We start from the raw sequence: 26,013 nt of genomic DNA on the forward strand, positions 1-26,013 counted from the left end.
CATCTTCTATCACTCCCTTCTCCTCTTGCCCTCAATCTTTCCCAGTATGAGGGTCTTTTCTAATGAGTTGGCTCTTCGCATCAGGTGGCCAGAGTATTGGAGCTTCAGCATCAGTCCTTCCAATGAATAGTCAGGATTGATTTCCTTTAGGATTGACTGATTTGATAGCTTTGCTGTCGCCGGGACTCTCAAGAGTTTTCTCCAGCATGACAGTTTGAAAGCATCAGTTCTTTGGCACTCAGCCTTCTTTATGGTCCAACTCTCACATCCGTGCATGACTACTGGAAAAAACATGGTTTTGGCTGTATGGACCTTTGTCAGCAGTAATGTCTCTGCTTTTTAATATGCTGCCTAGGTTTGTCATAGCTTTACTCGCAAACAGTAAGCATCTTTTAATTTCATGACTGCAGTCACCTTCTGCAGCGATTTTTGGAGCCCATGTTAGTTGAATATAGTGAGTTATAATTGGGGTTCATGAAATTGACATAGAAGAACCATGTCTTAATCTCTTTCTGGCCTTGTGTTTTTTCTCACCTCAGAGCTTGTAGCAGGGGACCATTCTTCATGAGGAGTTGAATGTATCATGCAGAAAATATATACAAAATGCCAGGAGAAATAAAAGATATCCTAGGCTTTCTGTACTTCAACTTGTACTAAAATCGAAAATGTGAAGAAGAATAAGAACCTTTTTCTTGAAGTACTTGGCTCCCTTTTGTTTATATATTTTCTGCTAGCTGAAATTAAGTCTTCCTTTGTGAAGAGCTGTCTCTAGGATCTCAGGGATTTTATAACTGACAAATGAAAACTTAAAATTGGGTAACTTTGGGACCAGTAAGGGAATAGTTGTCAGTGTAGGAAATCTGCATGTGCCCAGGCCTAATCCATAGCCAGGAAGAAGCAAGAAAAATAAGAAGAGTGGCACTTTGGCTTAATTAAAAGATATTTTGCAGGTAAGATGAGTCAAAATGAAGCTTTGACATTTCAGTGATACTAGTTTTAGATAGTTTTAGCAGGTCACTGAAGACAAATCCATAGAATTATAAATAAAATGTGAATTAGGAATCATTTATAATATAAAACACACTTAGAAATAAGCCTTACATGCCAGAATTCTGAAAGAGGTGCTGCTTTCCTGATTTGCTCATCTAGAGAACCTTCAAGTTTCCTTAGTAAAGTAATATCTACTAATTCTTTTAACTGAAGCAAACAGTACTGTGAAAGGGTCCCTTAGGTTGAAGATGGCAAAAAGCTGCATGGAGAGTGACTAAGCTCACCTTCTAGAATAAAAATTAATTAAAATGTACTCTGAATACCTATATACCATATTCTACAAATTTATATATAGTGGGTCTGATATCAGTCATTGCTTCTATTCACTAGTTAAAAAGAAAAACCTTTACAGCTGCGATTAAAAGGAAAGTTTTGGTCCAGCTGGATCTTCTTCTATGTATTCTGAGCAGTTATTTATTAGAATTCAGTCAGTTCAGTTGTGTCCGACTCTGCGACCCCATGGACTTCAGCACGCCAGGCCTCCCTGTCCATCACCAACTCCAGGAGTTTACTCAAACTCATGTCCATTGAGTCGGTGATGCCATACAGCCATCTCATCCTCTGTCTTCCCTTTCAATCTTTCCCAGCATCAGGGTCTTTTCCAACGAGTCAGCTCTTCGCATCAGGTGACCAAAGTATTGGAGCTTCAGCTTCAGTCCTTCCAATGAATATTCAGGACTGATTTCCTTTAGGATTGACTGGTTGGATCTCTTTGCTGTCCAAGGGTCTTGCAAGAGTCTTCTCCAACACCACAGTTCAAAAACATCAATTCTTTGGCACTCAGCTTTCTTTATAGTTCATCTCTCACATCCATACGTGACTACTGGAAAAACCATAGCTTTGACTAGATGGACCTTTGTCAGCAAAGTAATGTCTCTGCTTTTTAATATGCTGTGTAGGTTGGTCATAGCTTTTCTTCTAAGGAGCAAGAGTTAACCATTGTGTTTTAACATGGGTATCATGACCCTTTGTGAAACACTATTAAACTTATCAACAGAAGTAGATATTAGAACCACTAACTTCTTATTACTTTATGCCTGATAGTATATGAGTTCTTTGTCCATTTAGTTAGTGAAAATGTTATTCACTCAGTCGTATCCAACTCCTTGCAACAGTATGGACTATAGCCCACCAGGCTCCTCTGCCCATGGAATTCTCCAGGCAAGAATACTGGAATGGGTAGCCATTCCCATCTCCAGGGGATCTTCCTAACCCAGGGATCGAACCCGAGTCTCCTACATTGCAGGCAGATTTTTTACCATCTGAGCTACCATCCATGTTCATATAAAATACTTAATTTTATGCTATGGTAATAGTTTAAAATATTTAATATTTTACCCAAGTCTGATATGGAAATGCCAGTTCTGCATTATAAAAATTAATAGAAATGCTAATTGTAAAACTGCATCTTGGGGAAGAGGGTGATTTTTTTTGTTTTTCTTGTTTTTGTTTTTCAGTTCAATTTTTTCCCCCCGCTGTGAGTCAGGGAAATAAGCATCTGACACTTGTTCATGCTAAGAGAAAGAACATTCCTTTCAATGAGTGGACGCCACTGAGCTATTGGAATTGCCAGATGTCTGAGACATGTTCACATTGTAATATTTTCAGGTCTGTGTCTTAAGTAGTAAGCACCACTTTGCTCTGACATCATCCCTAACTAAATATCATGGTGTTATAGGACAAGTTCAGAATATGTGTCTCCAGCAAAGAACTGACAATTCTCTTAGTTGCACACATGCAATAGTAACAAACATGAAGCCAGAAACTCCTTCTGGCAAACCCGCAGTACAAGGTATGACTAGGACGGGAAAATTGAGCTTAGGATATCAGAAGGACACAAGAACGTGACAGTAGAAACCTACACTTTGTCCTGTAGTTTACATGTACATTATTGCTGCAAACTTACTTCAAAGCTCAAATAAAATAACAGCAACAGTAGCCAAATTTTATTGTTTACTTTCTATACACTAGGCATCATACTGAGCACTTTACTTGGATTAATGCATGTAATTTGCACACTCATCTCATAGAAGAGGTACTATTATTAACCCCCTCTTATTGTGGTTTATAAAGGTCAAACCTTTAACAAGTGGTAGTGGGAGATCAGTGATACTCATGCATTTACCCACAACAGTGTACCAGCTCTGTACTCATTATATTATTTTGTCTATTTCCAAGTTCTAATCTTTGTAGTTCTAATATGCCTAACTCAGAATTTATTTGCTAGTTGACATAAAACAGTGAGAAATATCCACAACCGAATCAGTTCTTTTCATTTGTTAAAAATCACACTAGAACTTGATTATACCTTGTTTTATAATGTTTAGACTAATCAAAATAAAGTAACCCAATCTAGAAAATAGTAGAATTTGGAAAGAGAAAAATAATGGGATTATTTAACTTGACTTCTAGCTATAACATAGAATATATACTATCTATGTGAAATAGTGACATTATTAGCCTGAATCTCAATTTCATCTTCAAATTATACTATTTTGTATATAGATTGTATGTGTGTGTTTGTACATACATACATACAGAGATGAAAAAATTATTTTATCTAGATTCAGTGAGTAATTTTACCAGTGCGTTAGCAATGCCTATCACAATTTAAATGACCTAGCATTGTATTTCTAGTTTCTATGATGGTGAAAGAAAGTTCTTACTTCCTCAGAGAAGCCTTCCCTCTGCTATAATCTATAGTAGCTCTCCCACCATTGCTCATACAACCTAATCATTTTATTATTGTAAAGGTTGGGACCCTGATTTGTCATTGGGAGGAGTCTGTGGTAACAATCTTCATTGAAAATATTAATTTTCAGGATAAGTCAGTAGTATGATTCTATTTAAAAATAAAGTATTACATATATTAACCTATGGTGTACATATTAAACATATTTGAATTGCATATATCTTAATGAACTTAGAAAGGAGTCAAAGTGTTTACCATGTCTCAGGCATTTCTAGAATCTTTTCATGTATCGTGTAATTTAACCCTTACTACCATTTTATGAGGCTTCCCACTACCCACCTGCCGATGCAGGTGGACAAGATTCTTAGGTTCAATCCCTGGGTTGGGAAGATCCCCTGGAGGAAGGCACAGCAACCACTCCAGTATCTTGCCTGGAGAATCTCATGGACAGAGGAGCCTGGTGGGCTACAGTCCATGGTAAATATTATTAATATTATTCCCATTTCAAAGAAGGGAGAACTGAGGCATAGAAGTGCTAGGTTAGTTGCCTGAGGTCACCGAGCTGGTAAGGGACCTAGAGCTAGGATGACAATGTGTAGCTATCTACATTTACATTTAATTAGAAGATATGAAATTAAAAATTCAGTTTCTCATTCACACTAGCCAGATTTCAGGTGCGTGATAAACACATGTGGCTAGAAGCTGTCTTATCTGGGCAGCACAGATATGTAGTGCATTTTCATCAGTGTAGAAAATTGTGGTAAACATCTGACTCTAGAGTCTGTTCTTACCTACTGTGTAACATTGCCTCCTCTCAAGTCAAGCTATGGACCAGTTACTCTGATGTGAAATGGGAGTAAGAAGGGTAGAAACTTTCAGATTTTACTTTGTAGATTTCTGTATTGTTTATTTTTCTCCATTAGACAAGTACTGTTTTGGGAATTTAAAAAATTAGTCAAATAGTCTTCCTTCAGAAATGGAATAATAAGGTACAGAGAAAACATTGATAAAGCATGTCTTAATCTAAATGATGGAACCCCAAAGAGGTAGTCTATCAGACTTGCCAGCAAATAGTAGAATTTACCTTCATAAAAGTGTACCGTAGAATCATATAATTAGCAAAGATATCTCATGATTTCTCTCATTAAAGTTCCAGAGGAAGGCAATATCATTAGATAAAGAACCTTTTGCTTGTTTCTACCAGCATTCTGGTACCTGTCCCATTGGTAGTGAAATCTGTTTTTCCAGGCTGGTACCATAAATCAGCTTCACTCACCATTTCTGTCTGCCTTTGCTTTTTCCTTCCTTCATTTATTTACTTATGACTTACTATGGGAAAAAAAAGAAAGTCAGGGTGAAAATTATATTGCACGAGAACTAAGAGAAAGTAGCTAAGTGTTTGCATTTCTGAGTATTCTCTTTTACTTCTTAAACTTAAGGATTGATAATTTGTGCTACTTTAACATCAGTATCAGTAACTGCTTTTCCTGTTAGCAACTAAGTCATTTTATAAACTTATCTAAGTGTATAGATTCCAGAAGCATTTCTAAATTACTTTATATTTTCCATCAAGTAATATACTTTATGTGTAAGATATGACATAGAAGATGTTTAATGATTATATATAATAAAAAGATGTATAGAACTCTTAGAGGAAAACATAGGCAGAATACTCGATGACATAAATCAAAGCAAGATCCTCTATGACTCACCTCCTGCTGCTGCTGTTGCTGGTAAGTCGCTTCAGTCGTGTCCGACTCTGTGCGACCCCATAGATGGCAGCCCATCAGGCTCCGCTGTCCCTGGGATTCTCCAGGCAAGAATACTGGAGTGGGTTGCCATTTCCTTCTCCAATGCATGAAAGTGAAAAGTGAAAGGGAAGTCGCTCAGTCATGTCCGACTCTTCGCGACCCCATGGACTGCAGCCTACCAGGCTCCTCCATCCATGGGATTTTCCAGGCAAGAGTACTGGAGTGGGGTGCCATTGCCTTCTCTGATGACCCACCTCCTAGAGTAATGGAAATAAAAATCAAAGTAAACAAATGGGACCTGATTAAACTTAAAAGCTTTTGCACAGCAAAGGAAACTATAAGCAAGGTGAAAAAACAGCCTCGAAATGGCAGAAAATAATAGTAAATGAAACAACTGACAAAGGATTAATTTCCAAAATATACAAGCAGCTCATACAACTCAATACCAGGAAAACAAACAACCCAATCAAAAAGTGGGAAAAAGACCTAACAGATATTTCTACAAAGAAGACATACAGATGGCTAACAAACACATGAAAAGATACTCAGCATCACTCATTATTAGAGAAATACAAATCAAAACCACAATGAGAAATTACCTCAAACCAGTCAGAATGGGCATCATCAAAAAGTCTACAAGCAATAAATACTGGAGAGGGTGTGGAGAAAAGAGAATACTCTTGCCCTGTTGGTGGGAATGTAAATTGATACAGCCACTATGGAAAAGGGTATGGAGATTCTTTAGAAAACTAGAAATAAAACCACCATCTGACCCAGAAATCCCACTTCTAGGCATATACACTGAGGAAAGTGAAGTGAGTGAAGTCGCTCAGTTGTGTTCGACCCCATGAACTGTAGGCCTACCAGGCTCCCCTATCCATGGGACTTTCCAGGCAAGGGTACTGGAATGGGTTGCCATTTCCTTCTCCAAGGGATCTTCCCAACCCAGGGATCGAACCCTAGTCTACCCTCATTGTGAGCTGACGCTTTACCATCTGAGCCATTAACCAGGGTTGAAAAAGACACATGTATCCCATTGTTCACTGCAGCACCATTTACAATAGCTAGAACATGGAAGCAACCTAGATGTCCATCGACAGAAGAATAGATAAAGAAGTTGAGGTACATATACACAATAGAATATTACTCAGCCATAAAAAAGGAATGCATTTGAGTCGGTTCTGATGAGGTAGATGAACTTAGAACCTATTAATACAGAGTGAAGTGAGTCAGAAAAAGAAAGATAAATATCGTATACTAACACATATATACTGAATCTAGAAGAATGGTACTGAAGAAATTATTTACAGTGCAGCAGTGGGGAAACAGACGTAGAAAATAGACTTACGGACATGGGGAGAGGGGAGGAAAGAGTGAGATGTATGGAAAGAGTGACATGGAAATTTATGGTACCATATGTAAAATAGATAGCAAATGAGAATTTGCTGTATGGCTCAGGAAACTCAAGCAGGGGCTCTGTATTAACCTAGAGTGGTGGGATGGGAAGGGAGATGGGAGGGAGATTCAAAAGGGAGGGAATATATGTATACCTATGGCTGACTCATATTGAAGTTTGACAGAAAACAACAAAATTCTGTAAAGCAATTATCCTTCAGTAAAAAAATTAAAAAAAAAAAAAAAAGGATGTATGGAGATCCGCTGAAAACTATTTGACAAGGTCCAGTTGACAGAAACAAATCATCTTGAATTTCAGTTCAGGTAGGATCATGACTTAATTGCCAATTTAATGAGCATTTTTGAACTCTTACTAAATGTGTAGATAATATGACAGGTGCTTAGTATATGTAAATGAACAGTTCACGTTCCCTGTCTGTACTAAGTGTAACAGTGGAATTTTATACAAAATGCAGAGGAAAAGGAATAGTAAGAATAGTCTAGGAAAAATGGAGGAGTTGATGTGAGAGCTGGCCTTTGAGAGCTGAAAAGAATTCCCCAGCAGCCATATTTGGGTTAGTGGAACCTACATTGAGTATTAATAACTGTGGGTAGATCTTAATTGTTTCTAAGCCTCCTTCAATCACTTGATATATGCTGTCCTTAAAGTTTGACTGCCCAATTTCCTCCCCAGTCAGAAAACATCTTACTGAGAGCTTTTTTCTCTCTGCTACTCTGCTGACATTTGATTTATTGAAAGCAAATATCAGTGGCTATTAAAACACTAATCCTTCATTAAGCTACTTTTTTGTAAACTTTGTATATCCATATTTATAACTGACAGTAATTTGAAAAGGAAGTATAAGTACAGTACAAATGATATTCAAAAATTTAAAGGAAGTTAATGGTTTTCTTTTATGTTCATTGTTTAATGAACATTTCTTTAATGTTCATTATTAACATAATTGTTAAAGCTGACTTCAACAATTTAAAGTGAATAACTTTAAAAGTTATATTGTGTACTTCCTAAATTTAAAATGTTTTAGTAAAATATTTTCTATATAATTGGAGCTTGCCTGGTGGCTCAGATGGAAAGAATCTGCCTGTGTTGCGGGAGTCCCAGGTTCGATGCCTGGAAAAGGACCTGACAATCCACTCCAGTGTTCTTGCCTGGAGAATTCCATGGATGGAGGAGCCTGACAGGCTACAGTCCATGGGATCACAAAGAGTTGACACAACTGAGCAACTAACACTTTCATTTCTTTTTTATGTAATTAACCCAAAGCTCCCAAAATCAGAAAATTAGCAAGGATTATCATCTTATTTCTGTAAATCATCAATGGATTAACAAGTTAAATGATACAAGTAGAAATATTTATGCTTCTTATTGCCTGTTGTTTCAGTATACAAATTTGTTAATTTTGTATATTAATGAACACTAATATAAGCTATGTTGTAATAGCAGTTTCTTTTTAAAATTAAAATAAGTTAAAGAACATTTGCCCTTTGCTTATTATCTTCATACTTCTATCAAAGGCACATGATGTCAGGACTAATTAGTTATCATTTATACATTTTTTTGATTATTCTCATTGGCTGGATCTAGACTTGCCTTTAAGCTATGTGTATGTTTTTTGACATTTTCTTTAAAGACGCAAGCTAGAACTAAATGATAAAATGAGTTGTGCCTTCTTGCAGATACATTTACAGTATTGAGCTGTTTGTAGGTGATTTTGCTGGGCTATAACAAAATAAAGCCTAAAGCATCATATTAACTGTGCTGTTTGTATGGGTGCTAATACACTTGGAATAAAACCTTCAATTACTAAGCATTTTTGAGTCCTGACAAGACAGTCCCATGACATTAATGGTATCTTTATAACCTTTTTAACTTCTTGTTTCTCTGACAGAGCTCTACAATAACAGCAATGGGTTTGCCCTTGGCAAGCAAAAACTCATTTTGAGAGGATAATAGGTATTTACTATTTAGATAGCTGGCAATAAAATTTCTCTGAATGAGATTTTCCTGAGAAACTATAAACTGATTAAATTACTTTCTTTTAATGGACTAGAAAAGTGTGTAATAATAGTTTGTTGAAGCTTTGCATCCAGTGTCTTGCTTCCTTTTTTAGAGACATAGAAGCAAGTCTGGTTTAGGTGAATTATAGGGGTTGGTAGAAATTATTCTTGATGATGCAGTTTATTCTCAATTTTTTTTCTGTAAGTTAAGAAAAAATGTGGGTACTTTTGTGAAGAAAGATGTGCCCAATAATATATCCGTTTACTTCAAACTTTATTTTACTCAGAAGTAAAATTTAGCAGTTGTTTTATGCCTTAAAAATTCTGTTTTTAGGAAATATACCCCAACAAGGATGTAAGTTTAGAAAACCACCTTGTTTTTCTGGTTGATATTTCTGCTTGACTATTTAAAATAAAATCAGTAAATTATTTTATCTATTGCATAAAGGCTAAATTGAAGTTTTTACTAGTATTGCTTATTAATATATGTGTTTATATTTTTATGAGAAATTTAGTAAGAGATTTTTTAAATGATTTTTAGTATGAACCTTGTAATATCTAATGTACCAATCCATGGTATGAATTATAAGAAAGAAATTTACATTAGTTTTGATAGAAAAGGAATAGTGAAATATATTTCGTTATTATAGAACTTGATTAAGGAGTGTCTCAAAATTCTACTTAATGTGAATTTCGTCAATAAATGTCAACTAAGAAAAATATTTTACGTTTCTTGATTTAAAATGTGAAATCTTACATAAAATATATTTGGTAACTTGTACTCTATAAACATTTCTCTTTAGAGACAAATCCGTTATGGTCCTTGGGGGTGACAGCTTGCAGAATATCTTTCAAGGCCATGAATTTTGCACCGAAGTGCATCAAATTCAGTATTTTTATTGGCAGTCAGAATTTCATATTTGTCACTATAATAAAATTGTGATTTAAATGGGACCTTGAATGTCCTATCCTTATGTGAAGTAGTTTAAATTTGAATATTGCACAGATCCTAACTTAGAGCACATTCATTTTCTCTTAAGCCTTTGGCACTGACACATCCATCCCTGGCATTGTTTTTCATTCCAGCAAATCTGTGCTGTTGGCACCAATAGGTACAAGGAACACTAGTCACGATAGTAAAGAAATGAAGAAACAATGATATTTGTCTTCCCCCTTGAATGATCTAATCCAGGTCACTACTACATGCTATAAACTACTTCATACTTTAGCTTTTACCTGGTTAACTGTTTCGTCATTGTTGTTTTTTCCTCCCTCACTTCTCAGGATTATAATAAATAAACATTAGTGAAATATTGTGAAATAGTGGTTCATCTAGTAAATTTATTAAATTTTGTTTACAGCTGACCTGGGCAAAAGTTTTTAGAGAAAATTGAGATTACTTTAAAATGGAAACTCATCCTCTTTAATACACAGTTTTACCTTAATTCTGATAATCCTGAAGTTATTGGTAAATGTGATGAATTAAAGTATAGTAAGGATGTAATGAATACGTGTTTGTGTTTTAGTCATTTATTTTTAATAAGAAATAAATATAGGTTCACTATAATTTTACAGTTTGTTCAACTTGCTGTCACTCAAGTTGGGTAATGAATATACCTTAAAAATATAAAGTTTCTTTCAATATTTTAATGGTAACATATAGCACAGATTTTGTGCATTGTAATAGTTTTTGTGGAGTAAAGAAGTTGTTAAAGATATAACTGTGATTATTACTATTTTATAAATGATTAAACAAGTATGAAAAATATAAATGTTTTCTGCATAAAATATATCAACTTAAAGTTTATTCTATTTAAAAAAAATAGAGCTAGCACATTTTTTGTAGAGATAAATTGCTGCATGTACCTATCAATTTTATGAGAATAGTGAATCTTTAGGTCTTTATTATTAAAACTAGGAACTGAGAGGGTTCCTTGTGTGGGGGAACCTCCATCTTCTAGTGTGAATCAGTGCAGTTACCATAATGTTTTGTCTTTCAACAAAATGCACACAAATATGAATTTTAATTCAATGTTATGCTGTGTTGATAAACCATATCTACATATAGTTTTACATTAATCTTTATGATCTCCCAAATCCTCCACCCCCTACCACTGTTGGTACCTGTGTTAATTTGCTTAATTTTATGAAATGGTAAACATTTAACCCCTGAAATTCTTTTTAATATATAATGCAGGAGTTGACAACAGAATACAGTTTCCTAGAACTGTTTACGGGTGTAGAATATTATTTTTGGCAATTTCTCTCTTAAACAGTTCTTACATTGAATTTTTCTTGCTTTTGAAGAGATTTTCAATTTTGACATGAGGGAACTGGTGTCATGGGTAAGGCTTTTACATGGAAACAAAGTAGCAGATTGAAGTGGTTTCAGGGCTTTAATCCCTTGGTAAATTAGCCAGCAGGCTAGCCTTTTCATAGACATGCTAAACAACAGGTTGATGCCATTTGGGCATTAGCAAAGAGAACCACCTGAGGGAATAGTGAGTGAATAAGAAGAAATGTAGAATGGGAAGAAGGCATGGCTATTAGCTTTTCCTGGGTCTAGTGGCTAAAGTAATACCCATAAATGAGTCCTTGTAGCTGATATTTTTAGTTTCTCTTTATATGTTCTTAAATTTACATTATTCTCAAAATTCTCAAATCTACTTTAAAGATGACATTATGTTTTATTATTATATAACACTGAAGTTGTACATGAAAACTTAAGTGCCAATAAATTTATATTTACATGTTATACATTTATACTTTTTTGAAAAGGGATGAGGCTTTCAGATTTGTTCGTAGATTTTTTTTTATCAAGTAGAAGACAACATTTTGAAATGTGAATGTGTATAATTAAAAGGATTTTAAATATTTCAATAAGTTTGCCTATTTGGAAACTATAAACAAATGTTTATAATCTGTTATAAAGATATTTTCTTAAAATGTTTTCACAGTTTTCCAAACTAAACTGAGAGAAATGAACTATTTGTCATATTGCATTATCTGTTAGACAATGTATTTAAATAATACCATAAATAAAGAATAGTAAAAAAAAAAAAAATAATAAAAATAAATAAAGAATAGTGACCAGCACAGTTAGCAACATTTATTAGGAAAATTATTTAAACTTTAACCAAGGAATATAACTTCATATGAATGGAAAAGAACTTACCTAATACATATTATTTAAAATTCTTAAGCTAATTGGTACCTTGGTATTGATAAATATTAGAATAATATACCATGAAGAAAATTGATGGAGTAAATCATTAAAATAACCTGGTACCCTATGAGGCCCTTTCTCTAGGCTTTTAATTTTTTATTTAGAAGGGGGGATTTTAAGGATCAATATGAAGATCTGTTGATAATATTATATTTAATTAGAGTAATCAAAAACCATGCTCAGAGCATGACACCTGCCAGGGAGAACTTCAAAAAGATAGTAAGCAGCATGCGTTAGAGTCATCTCTTTTGCTTGTCCATGAGCACTAATCTAGCAGAAGTCCCAAATGGGGCAGCTAGTCAGCTATTTTATTGACTTTGATCTGGTTTGGGGGGCAGTTTATTTTCCCATAATGCCATTGATCAATGATTTCCTTTCAGCAGTGATGTAATTAAAGGGCTTTAGTTGGTTTCTGCTGTGTTGCCTTGAAATTTATTATTCTGGAGATTTAAAGAAGATCGATAGGGTGCAGTGGCCCGATGTTTAGACCCGAGTAGGAGGACCCTACTGAGAGTATAAGGCATGCAGAAAACAAGGCTTCAGGACACAAACAAGATGTTTACCTGGGACCCTGAGCTGACCTATTCACAACAGATCCTGTATAACCAGTAGCATTTTAGTACCTATTTTTATCACAGCCTCAAAACTCCTTTGTCCTCTTTGTTATTGATTTTTAGAGTTTATTTTAAAGCAATTGAAATCAAATATTCCTGTTGTCAAAGGAAAAATTAAAATTTAAACATATTTGCCAGAAATGCAGAATTCATTTAAATAAATGAAACATGATTTACAGGAATTATGGATGTCTTCAAATACTCACTAAGATCTATTTAAATAGAATACCATTAATATCCTTTATTTTATAATGAAAAACAAATAGTTTATTTTTGTATGTGTTGAAATTTACGTATAATGAACAGTGTTCATTAAGTGATCAAAATATCACATTTGGGTAATGAACTCATGGGACATGACCTAGCACTAAGTAGAAATTAATAATTGCATTACAGCTTACATTATTTGGTAGTTTAGTAAAATCAGTTCAGAGAGTCCTTATAATAAGTAAACCATACTTCCTGGGCCTCTTATAATTGTGTTTCAATGAAATCAGGATAAGTTAAAAATTAAGGAGTCAGGTTTAAGTTCCCCAAATGATTTTCTGTATTACTTTGTTAATAAGATTGCTGTTAAATTTTTTTTTTACTGAATACATTTGAAAATTATACACACTTCTCTTGGAAAATCTCAATGTACATTAGCACATTTTAGATTTTAAGAAACCCCAAAGTAGTCCTCTTTAACTTTGCTTAACATGACAGCTTTCAGTCTTATTTGCCCTATGTCATAGATTTCATGGAGCCCCAGTTTGAAAAATTTGAGAAAGAGTGAAAACAGTCCTGACAGGACAAGAGACAGATGTCCTGAATTCCAATCCTGGCTTTGCCTTTCACTGTCCATATGACTTTCACCAGTTAATAATCACTCTGTGTCGCAGCTTTCTTATCTGTGAAATGAGATTGTGTCTAGAGGTTAGGGTTGTCAGGAGAGGATACCCAACATCCTGAGGAGCATTTTCAAAATGGACATTCCACCATACCCTCTCTCCTTGTGCTGAGTTTGCCTGTAGATGATTTGATCTACGGGTTAATTGTGCCAGTATTAAAACTTACTTTCTCAACCTTGCAATTTATTTATTGAACTGTTGCTTTTAGGGACTTTCAGTCATCAAAGACATGTTGAAAATATCACAGTTATACTGAGAAATCAGAGAGTAAACATAAGCACTATTTATTGCTTTGCTAAATTTAGGCAATGGCAGCAAACTGAGCCTCTTGATAAAAGTAACAAGCCATCTAGCCAGAAAGCAGTAGTGGTAATGCAGATAGTGTTATTTGCTATCTTGATGAACATTAACTAATTTATAAACATTATTAAGACCATATAACATAGTTAAGTAATCAGTTCAGTTCGGTCGCTCACTTGTGTCTGAATCTTTGTGACCCCATGGACTGCAGCATGCCAGGCTTCCCTGTCCATCACCAACTCCTGGAGCTTACTCAAACTCATGTCCATTGAGTTGGTGATGCCATCCACCCATCTCATCCTCTGTTGTCCCCTTCTCCCACCTTCAATCTTTCCCAGCATCAGGGTCTTTTCCAATGAGTTAGTTCTTTGCATCAGGTGGCCAAAGTATTGGAGTTTCAGCTTCAACATCAGTCCCTCCAGTGAACACCCAGGACTGATTTCCTTTAAGATTGACTGGTTGGGTCTCCTTGAAGTCCGAGGGACTCTCAAGAGTCTTCTCCAACACCACAGTTCAAAAGCATCAATTCTTTGGCGCTCAGCTTTCTTTATAGTCCAACTCTCATATCCATATATGACTACAGGAAAAACCATAGCTTTGACTAGATGGACCTTTGTTAGCAAAGTAGTCTCTGCTTTTTAATATGCTGTCTAGGTTGGTCATAGCTTTTCTTCCAAGGAGCAAGTGTCTTAATTTCATGGCTGCATTTAAGGAAAAAGCAGAAGCAAATAACCATAGCAGAAAAAAAATGAGTAAATTAGAGACTTAATGTACATTTAATCGCTGTTGGTCATTTACAGCGAATTCTTGTAAATCTTACAAGAATTAAGATTTCTTGACATCTTTTAGGAGCACCAATGACTTAGTAAACAATGGTGCCCTTCAATTCAGTATATGCAAGGCAAAAGGAGTGGAGGGATATGGAGAATTATAATCCCTGCCTCCTGGAGCTTAGAGGCCAGGAGAAAGTACTGTCATACAATGCAGGGGAAATAAAGTGGCAGATACAGATATCCATTAAACTTCTAGATGCACAGTTAAAGATGGAGGAACATATGTTTCATTTCTTTTCTTTCACAATTTATTTGTTTTATTTTTTTTATGGCACTCATTACTCTCTAACATATTTTATGCTTGATTAGTGGCTTAGCATCAAGCTTCCCAACTAGAAAATAAGCTTTGTAAGGGTAGGAACCTTGCCTATTTGTTTCAAGAACATATCCCCCATCCTGTAAAAGTAACTAGCATGTGGTACATACATACTAAGTCGTGTCTGTTGTGTCCGACTCTTTGAGACTCTGTGGACCGTAGTCTGCCACAGGTGCTCATTAAGGTTGGTAGGCTTTTCAGAACTGTTGACTCTCTGCACAGAGTACTGTGATCTGAACAGTGCTTTAGGTAACAAACTTTAGAACCACAGGAGTAATAAAAATTAAAAGAGAGTAAATGAAAAATATATATATTTTTAAATTTACTGATAAATAGGTTATGAAAATAACCAAGTTTGGGAAAGGTAAAACCATTTAGATAATATCATTATACAAGATAAAGGAAGCATAGGACAGTAAGGCACAGGGTTGAGAAAGGATAAATTTCGATACTGTTTTGACTATTATGTAAAAGTATGAATTTTACATATTTAGTATTTACAAAATAGGTTGTTAGTATTTTCTATATGTGATCATTATACTTCAGCATTTCACTGTCTTTTACACTTGCAGTTTATCAAAAAGCCAGGGTTGTTAACCACATAATTGTCCTTTAACTTCCCTGGTGGCTCAAGATGGTAAAGAAACCACCTGCAATGAAGGAGACCCAGGTTCCATCTCTGGGTTGGGAAGATCCCCTGGAGAAGCAAATGGCTACCCACTCCAGTGTTCCTGCCTGGAAAATCCCATGGACAGAGGAATCTGGAGGGCTACAATTAACAGGGTCACAAAGAGTCAGACATGACTGAGTGACAAACACTTTAATTGTCCTTTATGCCACTGATTCCTATTGTTGAGTAAATTCCTTCTAAATCTAAATTCTAAGTGTTCATCATGGAATGTGCTTACTTGTTTTCCATCTATATTTTCATATTAAGTGATCTAATCCATTCTCAGGACTTCAGATAGCATCCATGTGTAACAATTTCTAAATTCCAGTACTCTCTTCAGAACTGCAGACTTACATAGCTAATTGCCTGTCCTCTCCACTTACCTGTCAAACAGTGAAGTCCTGTATTCTTCTTGCTCACACCCTCATCCCTGCTCCTCTTTCATTGTCCCTTCATTACATCTTTCCAGTTGCTCAAAACAGCAATTTGGCACTTCCATTCTATTAGCATGGTCTGTAGCCACCTAAGATACATTTAAATCTTTCTACTGATCCCATTTTTACTGCCTTTACTCTGGGAAAGTCATCAAAATTTCTTGCCTTGATCACTGCAATAGCCTTCTATCTTATGTGTCCACAGTCTTGCCCCCTATAATACGTCCCATAGTTCGCAGAATGAGCTTAAACTATGAATCGGAACCTGCCATTCCCCTGCAGGAGAAAACACAAAAAACCTTGGTGGCTGCCATTTGCTGCTGGGATGAAATTTCAGAATTGTTAGTATGGCGCCAGGTGCTTTCAGGTTTGCCCATGTCTACTTCTCCAGCCTCATCTTAGACTGTTCTTTACTAAAGTCCATACTGGCCTGTTTTCTGTTCCTTGGTTTGCATGTTATTCCACCTCCCTGAAATAGATACCTCCATCCTCTCACCCAAATTACTTTAGGCTTGTTATTAAAGTTTCAGTTTAAATTTTATACCTCAAAGAAGCCTTGACACCTGTTCACTAGATAGCATCAGTGTCTCTTTGAAATCTTGTGAACTTTTCCTTCATAGCAGTCAATCAGTTTTTAATTAAATATGATGTTCACAATTATTTGTTTGACCTTTCTCAGACCTTTAGAGAGTCAGACTGTGTGTCTCTTTTGTATACTGTGTCCTCAACACTTAGCATAGTTCCTGTCATATAGAAGGTACTCAGTAAGATTCTCTGTTGTTGTTGTTGTTGTTTAAATAATTTATCTCTTTTGGATTTTTAGCTTTTCAGCATTTCACAATTCTCTTTGACCTTTTGTAGTGTGAAATACAGAGAAAAGTATATAAATGTACATATCACTGAATTATGAAATACAACACCACCTGTATTATACTACCCAAAGCAAGAAACAGCACTTCACTAGTATTTGGAAACCTCAACTTTCTTTTTCCTATCATAACTCCCACATTACCCTCTATTATAGTAATCAATCACTCTCTTGCTTTTATTAATAATTTTACCACCCAAGTATATAATACTAAATACTATAAGCTAAATACTATAAGCACTATAGTTAAATTTTCCCAGTTTTGAACTGGAATCATATACTATATATTCTCTTGGGTCTTTTGTTTTCTCAACATTGTTCTTAAGATTCATCTGTTTGCTTGTAGCTGTACTATGTTGATTCTGTGCTGTATCATATTTCATTGTATGAACATAATACAGGTTTTTTTTTTTTTTTTTACCCTCTTTGCTATTGATGGACTTTTATTGCACTAATACAAGGCTGCTCTGAACATTCTTGTAAAAGTTTATATTCTTGCCTGCGTGTACATGAAGTTCTCTAGACTCCATAACTAAGAGTAGAATGCTGTCTCATAGGGTATGTGTGATTTCAAATTTACGAGGCAATGTAAAGCTTTTCCAAAGTGATTATATCAGTTTCTTTTCTCAACAATAGCATATAAGAGTTCCTATTGCTCTAACTTCTCACCGTTACTTAATATTGTGAGACTTTTTTATTTTAGCCAGACAAATCATTTTATTTTTAATTTCCATTTCTCCTGTTATCAGAAAGCTTTAGTAGTTTTTCACTGGTTTGTTAAGCACATAAATTTCTTAATTTATGAAGTGCCTTCTTGAGTGTTTAACCCATTTTCTTACTGTTATGTTTTTCCTTATTTTTTTTCTATTGACTTGAAGGAATTCTTGATAGACTCTGGATATGAGTTGTTTATGAATAATTCTGAATGACTGAATGTGGCTCTTTCCAGCCCACCTACTACTTCTTCCTCATTTTCTAGAGTTATAGGGTATATATTGAAGATATAGAGCGATATCCATGTTCATTCTACTTTCAGTTATGAAGCATTATTTGGTGTCTTTATGATCTGCCATTTTTGTTCTAAAGATAATTCAAGATGATGGTTAAATTTTAAAAGATCTCTTTTTATGGTTTATATTAATAGGAAAATACAAAACTTGATTTCTAACTTCCCTAAAGAGTTACATAGAGGTTTTCTTTCTGAAATGTGTAAAATGGGGAAGGAGGAAGGGATGAGAATCATAATATACATAATTCAAATGATTTTGAATTTATCTGTAGATTCTTAATCCTATTCATGTAACTGTGATGAGCTCTACGAGAACCATAAAATGTAAGTGATTCAAATTATTGCTTCAGAGCCACTGATTTTGGTGACTTCTGTGGTGGCTCTGATGGTAAAGAATCTGCCTGCAATGCAGGAGACCCAAGTTCAATCTCTGGATTGGGAAGATCCCCTGGAGAGGGAATAGCTACCCACTCTAGTATTCTTGTTTGTTTGTTTTTTTTTTAATTGGAAGCTAATTACTTTACAATATTGTGGTGGTTTTTGCCAAACATTGACATGAATCAGCCACAGGTGTACATGTGTCCCCCACCCCGAATCTCCCTCCTCTGTCCCTCCCCATCCCATCCCTCTGGGTTGTCCCAGGGCACCAGCTTTGAGTGCCCTGTTTCATGCATCAAACTTGGACTGGTGACTGATAATCTGTTTCACATATGGTAATATGCATGTTTCAATGCTATCCTCTCAAATCATCCCACCCTTGCCTTCTCCCACAGAGTCCAAAAGTCTGTTCTTTACATCTGTGTCTCTTTTGCTGTCTCACCTATAGGGTCGTGATTATCATCTTTCTAAATTCCATATATATGCATTAATATACAAATATAATATATTGGTGTTTTTCTTTCTGACTTACTTCACTCTGTATAATAGGCTCCAGTTTCATCCACCTAATTAGAACTGATTCAAATGTGTTTTTTTTTAATAACTAAGTAATATTCCATTGTGTATATGTACCACAACTTTCTTATCTATTCATCAGCCAGTGGACATCTAGGTTGCTTCCATGTCCTATCTATTGTAAACAGTGCTGCAGTGAACATTGAGGTACACATGGCTCTCTCAATTCTGGTTTCCTCGGTGTGTATGCCCAACAGTGGAATTGCTGGGTCATATGGCAGTTCTATTTTCAGTTTTTTAAGGAATCTCCACACTGTTTCCATAGTGGCTGTACTAGTTTGCATTCCCACCAACAGTGTAAGAGGGTTCCCTTTTCTCCGCACCCTCTCCAGCATTTATTGTTTGTAGACTTTTTGATAGCAGCCATTCTGACTGGTGTGAGATGATACCTCATTGTGGTTTTGATTTGCATTTCTCTGATAATGAGTGATGTTGAGCATCTTTTCATGTGTTTGTTATCCATCTGTATGTCTTCTTTGGAGAAATGTCTTTCTAGTTCTTTGGCCCATTTTTTGATTGGGTCATTTATTTTTCTGGTATTGAGCTGCATGAGCTGCTTGTATATCTTTGAGATTAATTCTTTGTCAGTTGCTTCATTTCCTATTATTTTCTCCCATTCTGAAGGTTGGCTTTTCACCTTGCTTATAGTTTCCTTTATTGTGCAAAAGCTTTTAAGTTTAATTAGGTCCCATTTGTTTATTTTTGCTTTTATTTCCGTTACCCTGGGAGGTGGGTCATAGAGGATCTTGCTGTGATTTATGTCAGAGTATTTTGCCTATGTTCTTCTCTAGGAGTTTTATAGTTTCTGGTCTTAAATTTAGATCATTAATCCATTTTAAGTTGATTTTTATGTATGGTGTTAGAAGGTGTTTTAGTTTCATTCTTTTATAAGTGGTTGACCAGTTTTTCCAGCACCACTTGTTAAAGAGATTCTTATCTCCATTGTATATTTTTGCCTCCTTTGTCAAAGATAAGGTGTCCGCGTGGATTTATCTCTGGGCTTTCTATTTTGTTCTGTTGATCTATATTTCTGTCTTTGTGCCAGAACCGTACTGTCTTGATAACTGTAGCTTTGTAGTATAGTTTTAAGTCAGGCAGGTTGATTCCTCCAGTTCCATTCTTCTTTCTCAAGATTGCTTTGGCTATTCGAGTTTTTTTGTATTTCCATACAAATTGTGAAATTATTTGTTCTAGTTCTCTGAAAAATACCATTGGTAGCTTGATAGGAATTACATTGAATCTGTAGATTGCTTTGAATAGTATACTCATTTTCACTGTATTGATTCTTCCAATCCATGAACATGGTATATTTCTCCATCTGTTTGTGTCATCTTTGATTTCTTTCATCTGTGTTTTATAGTTTTCTATATATAGGTCTTTTGTTTCTTTAGGTAGATTTATTCCTAAGTATTTTATTCTTTTCCTTGCAGTGGTGAATGGAATTGTTTCCTTAATTTCTCTTTCTGTTTTCTCATTGCTAGTGTATAGGAATGCAAGGGCTTTCTGTGTATTAATTTTATATCCTGAAACTTTACTATATTCATTGATTAGCTCTAGTAATTTCCTCATGGTGTCTTTAGGATTTTCTATGTAAAGGATCCTGTCATCTGCAAACAGAGTTTTACTTCTTCTTTTCCAATCTGGATTCCTTTCATTTCTTTTTCTTTTCTGATTGCTGTGGCTAAAACTTCCAAAACTATATTGAATGGTAGTGGTGAGAGTGGGCACCATTGTCTTGTTCCTGACTTTAGTGGAAATGCTTTCATGTTTTCACCATTGCCACTCTAGTATCTTGCCTGGGGAATTCTGTGGACAGAGGGACTGGCAGGCTATAGTCCTTGCATCAGACATGACTGAGTGTCTAGCACTTTACTTGCCTGAATTTTACTGATTTTTTAAGAATCACTTTAAATGTCACCTTCTGTTGGAAGTCTTAGTTATCCTCCACCAGAGTGAGTAAGTTCTGTATTTCCTTTGCAGATCTATATTGTAGAACTTAACTACTACACTGTTATGAAAATGGATTTTCTTGTCTACATCCTGTACTTGTTTCTTTAGAGCTTTCATAGGTCATCTATCAATCATAACCACCCAGGAAGTCATAAAATAAGTGTTCTTTAAAAAGAAAATCTAATGGGATAGGGAGGCCTTATCCCCCTTGACAGTCCAATAAATCATCCTCTTAAAGGTTTAAGTTAAAATCTTAGTACTCTCCATTACTGAGCTGGAAGATTAATTACATAGAAGTATCCTAACAGTTCACTTTTACAGTTAATTTGCAGTGTTTACAGTTAATTTCTCTCTAATTTTCCTTTTAAGCTATCCTTAGAAATTTTATTTGATCATACAAAAAAAAACAGCAGATTGCAAATTTTGAGTGTTATCAGTTTCTTGCAAGCACATCCTTTCTCCAGGAGGTATTGACTTAGATGGAATAAAGTGAAATTTTGTTCCAAGTTTAACCCTTCAGCAACCCTTGCTAAATACAAATGAATCATCTGTAATTACATTCAATAGCAGTTTTGTTAGGTGTCATTCATGATTTCATCGTTAGTTGAAAGTATCCTCCGTAGCCCCTGTATTTGCTTATAGACAAATAATCAGTCTTTTTCATTGTGTTTTCTTGAAGACAGTGTGAGGCAGGAAAGCAGGGATGATATTATGACTGTCTCTCTTATTATCATCTCTTTTCTTTTGATTTTTACCTCTAACCTTCTTCCTGTTGCCAAACAGGTATGGTTTGAGAAATAGTCAAGTTTTATTTTGTTGTTGTTGTTGTTCTTGAAATGATCCAGCTTGGAAGAATCTTCTATATATTTTTAAATTGTTTTTATAGAGTATGAAGAATGCTTTTTCAGTCATGTACACTGCTCCTTTTTGCCTTTTACAGAATGTGCTGAGTTTGATAAGGGGCTCTGGAATTAGACTCCCTCTGTTAGTTTTGGCTCTGTCATTTACTAGGTAACTGAGTGACTTTGGGTCATTACTGAAGTTTTCATGCCTCAGATTCCTAACTGGTAAAAAATGGGATATTAATGTTGAGCATTAAATAACTTTACATATGTAAAGCTTAGAATGATTGCTAGTACATAGTAACTCAGTAAATACTGACTTTTGTTTATAACTACTGTTGTTATTATCCATGTTATGTGAGTTGATTGAACCAGAACTCACTATAGAAAGTGAACCAGAACTCACTATAGAAAGTGAAAGTTTTTTTCAACAAAAACAATTGGTTATTTGTTATCTCATACAGTTAGAACAATTTTATATGTTTGCTCCTTCAACAAGATGACGAGCTTAACAAGACTAATACTTTGAATTATATTAAAACAAATTATAATTAGTCCATGGAAACCTTCATTATTATAGTATTTGACTTCAAAATACATAATTTGCTTAGACTTGTGCAGATTATTCTATTTTTAATAAGATATTCTAATTTGCTTTATTAGATTTTATTTTTCCTTGATTTTAAAGTTTCACGGAATTTAAGATGTGATATATCAAGACTTTTCCTTTATTATGTCACAAAGACTTGTAAGTATCAAAACATATAGCCATATCTTTTATCTTGAAGATCACTGGGTATGTATCACACATGCTCAATATCTATTTTTGTGTTCTCAAATTTAATGCATTCTTTAATTAGTTATTTCATACTTTGAATTAACATCTTATTGGTAGTTTATGTAGAATAATTTCCTTTATCTAATTTCTAGGTTTCTTTTATTCTTTTCTTTCTGTTAACTTATTTTCTTCTCTCAACTGTTTTGATAGTTTCAGTTTATTTCACTTTATTTTATTGAAGTATAGTTGATTCACAATATTGTGGTAGTTTTCGGTGAACTGAAAATTGATTCAGATATAAATATATATGGAAGTACACATACATAGATGGTGTGATCACTGACCTAGAGCCAGACATCCTGGAATGTGAAGTCAAGTGGGCCTTAGAAAGCATCACTATGAACAAAGCTAGTGGAGGAGATGGAATTCCAGTTGAGCTATTTCAAATCATGAAAGATGATGCTGTGAAAGTGCTGCACTCAATATGCCAGCAAATTTGGAAAACTCAGCAGTGGCCACAGGACTGGAAAAGATCAGTTTTCATTCCAATCCCAAAGAAAGGCAATGCCAAAGAATGCTGAAACTACCGCACAATTGCACTCATCTCACACGCTAGTAAAGTAATGCTCAAAATTCTCCAAGCCAGGCTTCAGCAATATTTGAACTGTGAAATTCCTGATGTTGAAGCTGGTTTTAGAAAAGGCAGAGGAACCAGAGATCAAATTGCCAACATCTGCTAGATCATGGAAAAAGCAAGAGAGTTCCAGAAAAACATCTGTTTCTGCTTTATTGACTATGCCAAAGCCTTTGACTATGTGGATCACAAGAAACTGTGGAAAATTCTGAAAGAGATGGGAATACCAGACCACCTGACCTGCCTCTTGAAAAATTTGTATGCAGGTCAGGAAGCAACAGTTAGAACTGGACATGGAACAACAGAATGGTTCCAAATAGAAAAGGAGTATGGCAAGGCTGTATATTATCACCCTGCTTATTTAACTTATATGCAGAGTACATCATGAGAAATGCTGGACTGGAAGAAGCACAAGCTGGAATCAAGATTGCTGGGAGAAATATTAATAACCTCAGATATGCAGATGACACCACCCTTATGGCAGAAAGTGAAGAGGAACTAAAAAGCCTCTTGATGAAAGTGAAAGAGGAGAGTGAAAAAGTTGGCTTAAAGCTCAACATTCAGAAAACGAAGATCATGGCATCCAGTCCCATCACTTCATGGGAAATAGATGGGGAAACAGTGGAATCAGTGTCAGACTTTATTTTTCTGGGCTCCAAAATCACTGCAGATGGTGACTTCAGCCATGAAATTAAAAGACGCTTACCCCTTGGAAGGAAAGTTAGGACCAACCTAGATAGCATATTCAAAAGCAGAGACATTACTTTGCCAACAAGGTCCGTCTAGTCAAGGCTATGGTTTTTCCAGTGGTCATGTATGGATGTGAGCGTTGGACTGTGAAGAAGGCTGAGTGCCGAAGAATTGATGCTTTTGAACTGTGGTGTTGGAGAAGACTCTTGAGAGTCCCTTGGACTGCAAGGAGATCCAACCAGTCCATTCTGAAGGAGATCAGCTCTGGGATTTCTTTGGAAGGAATGATGCTAAAGCTGAAACTCCAGTACTTTGGCCACCTCATGTGAAGAGTTGACTCATTGGAAAAGACTCTGATGCTGGGAGGGATTGGGGGCAGGAGGAGAAGGGGACGGCAGAGGATGAGATGGCTGGATGGCATCATTGACTCGATGGACGTGAGTCTGGGTGAACTCGGGGAGTTGGTGATGGACAGGGAGGCCTGGCGTGCTGCGATTCATGGGGTCGCAAAGAGTTGGACACAACTAAGTGACTGAACTGAACTGAACTGACACATATATAGTATCTTTTCAGATTATTTTTCCATTATAGGTTATTATAACATATTCAATATAATTCCCCAAGCTAAACAGTAAATCCTTGTTGCTTATCTGTTTTATGTATAGTAGTTTGTATCTGTTAATCCCGTAATCCTAATTTATTCCCCTCCCCAATCCCTTTCCCCTTTGGTAATTTAGCTTGTTTTTTGTGTCTGTGAGTCTATGTATATAGATTCATTTCTATTATTTTTAAGATTCCACATAGAAGTGATATCAAATAATATTTGTCTTTCTCTGTCTGACTTACTTCACTCAGTATGATAATCTCTAGGTTCATCTGTGTTGCAGATGGCAATATTGCCTTCTTTATGGCTGAGTAATATTCCTGCATGCGTGCATGTGTGTGTGTGTGTAAGAAGGTAAAGTAAGAAGGTTCCCTTTTCTCCGTACCCTTTTCAGCATTTATTATTTGTAGACTTTTTGATGATAGCCATTCTGACCAATGTGAGGTGAGACCTCATTGTAGTTTTGATCTGCATTTTTCTAGTTAGTAATGTTGAGCATTTTTTCATGTGCCTGTTGGCCATCTGTATGTCTTCGGAGAGTTGTCTGTTTAGGTCTTGTGAGTTGTTTGTTTCTTTTAATTTTTAAATTTATTTTTAATTGGAGGATAATTACTTTACAATATTGTGTTAGTTTCTGCCATATAGCAGCATGAATCAGCCATAGGTATACATATGTCCCCCCCACCTCTCACCCATTCCACCCCTCTAGGTTGTCACAAAACCCCAGGTTTGAGCACCCTGCATCATACAGCAAGTTCCTACTGGCTATCTATTTTACATATGATAATTATATGTTTCATGTTTGTTTTTTAATGTTGAGTTTTTGACCTGTTTGTCGATTTTGAATGTTAACCTCTTGTTGATCACATTGTTTGTAAATATTTTTTCCCATTTTCTAGATTGTCTTTTTCTGTTTTTGTTTCCTTTGCTGGGCAAAAGCTTTTAAGTTAGATTAAGTCCCATTTGTTTATTTTTATACATATTCTGATTGACAAATCCAACTGAATTTCTAGCTGATAGTCAGCAACAACCATCAGGCACATGAGTGAGCAAGCCTTCAGCCCACCAGCCATCAAGTCAGTCCCAGTCTTTGTGTTGCCCCATTTGATGCTGCATGGAGCTACTCTACCTGAATCCTGCTCAAGTTCAAATTTGTAATGATTTTCAAATGTGTAATGTTCACAATTAATTATTGTGGATGTTTGAAGCATGAGTTTGGGCTGATATATAGCAAAGATAACTGACATACAAGGGTAAACTCTTTTCCTATTTTCAAAGTAACATTTTTAAGGAAATAAATATTATTGGAATTATTTCCCAGGAAATTTGACCATGGAAGTCACTTGGTATTTTTGGCATAGGAATAAACTCTTTATTTATTTTTTTTGAAAAGTTAAAAATTCCTTAATTTTTTATTCCTGCTACCACTCCACAATTTACAGGGCAATATCCCTGATGTATGGAGAAGGAAATGGCAAGCCACTCCAGTGTTCT

General features: G+C 35.4%; 1 protein-coding gene across 3 annotated transcripts in view; it reads left to right on the plus strand.

Annotated features, from left to right (window-relative positions):
* Nucleotides 1-26,013, plus strand: part of RSRC1 (arginine and serine rich coiled-coil 1) — a 440,840-nt gene that overhangs the window by 276,619 nt on the left and 138,208 nt on the right. The window contains exon 7 of one of the 3 annotated variants that reach the window (XM_086392044.1): nt 2,508-3,304. The exons of the other annotated variants lie outside the window; for them this stretch is intronic. Within the exon in view, the coding sequence (XP_086248170.1) occupies nt 2,508-2,671 (164 nt within the window). The 3' untranslated portion in view covers nt 2,672-3,304. Of the gene's footprint in view, nt 1-2,507; nt 3,305-26,013 lie in introns of those variants that run through there. 3 annotated transcript variants of the gene reach the window in all.

The sequence above is a fragment of the Bos grunniens genome, chromosome 1 (genome assembly GCF_055505025.1).
Source record: "Bos grunniens cultivar Pamir isolate PY7600 chromosome 1, Bosgru_T2T1.0, whole genome shotgun sequence".
Classification (NCBI taxonomy): domain Eukaryota; kingdom Metazoa; phylum Chordata; class Mammalia; order Artiodactyla; family Bovidae; genus Bos; species Bos grunniens.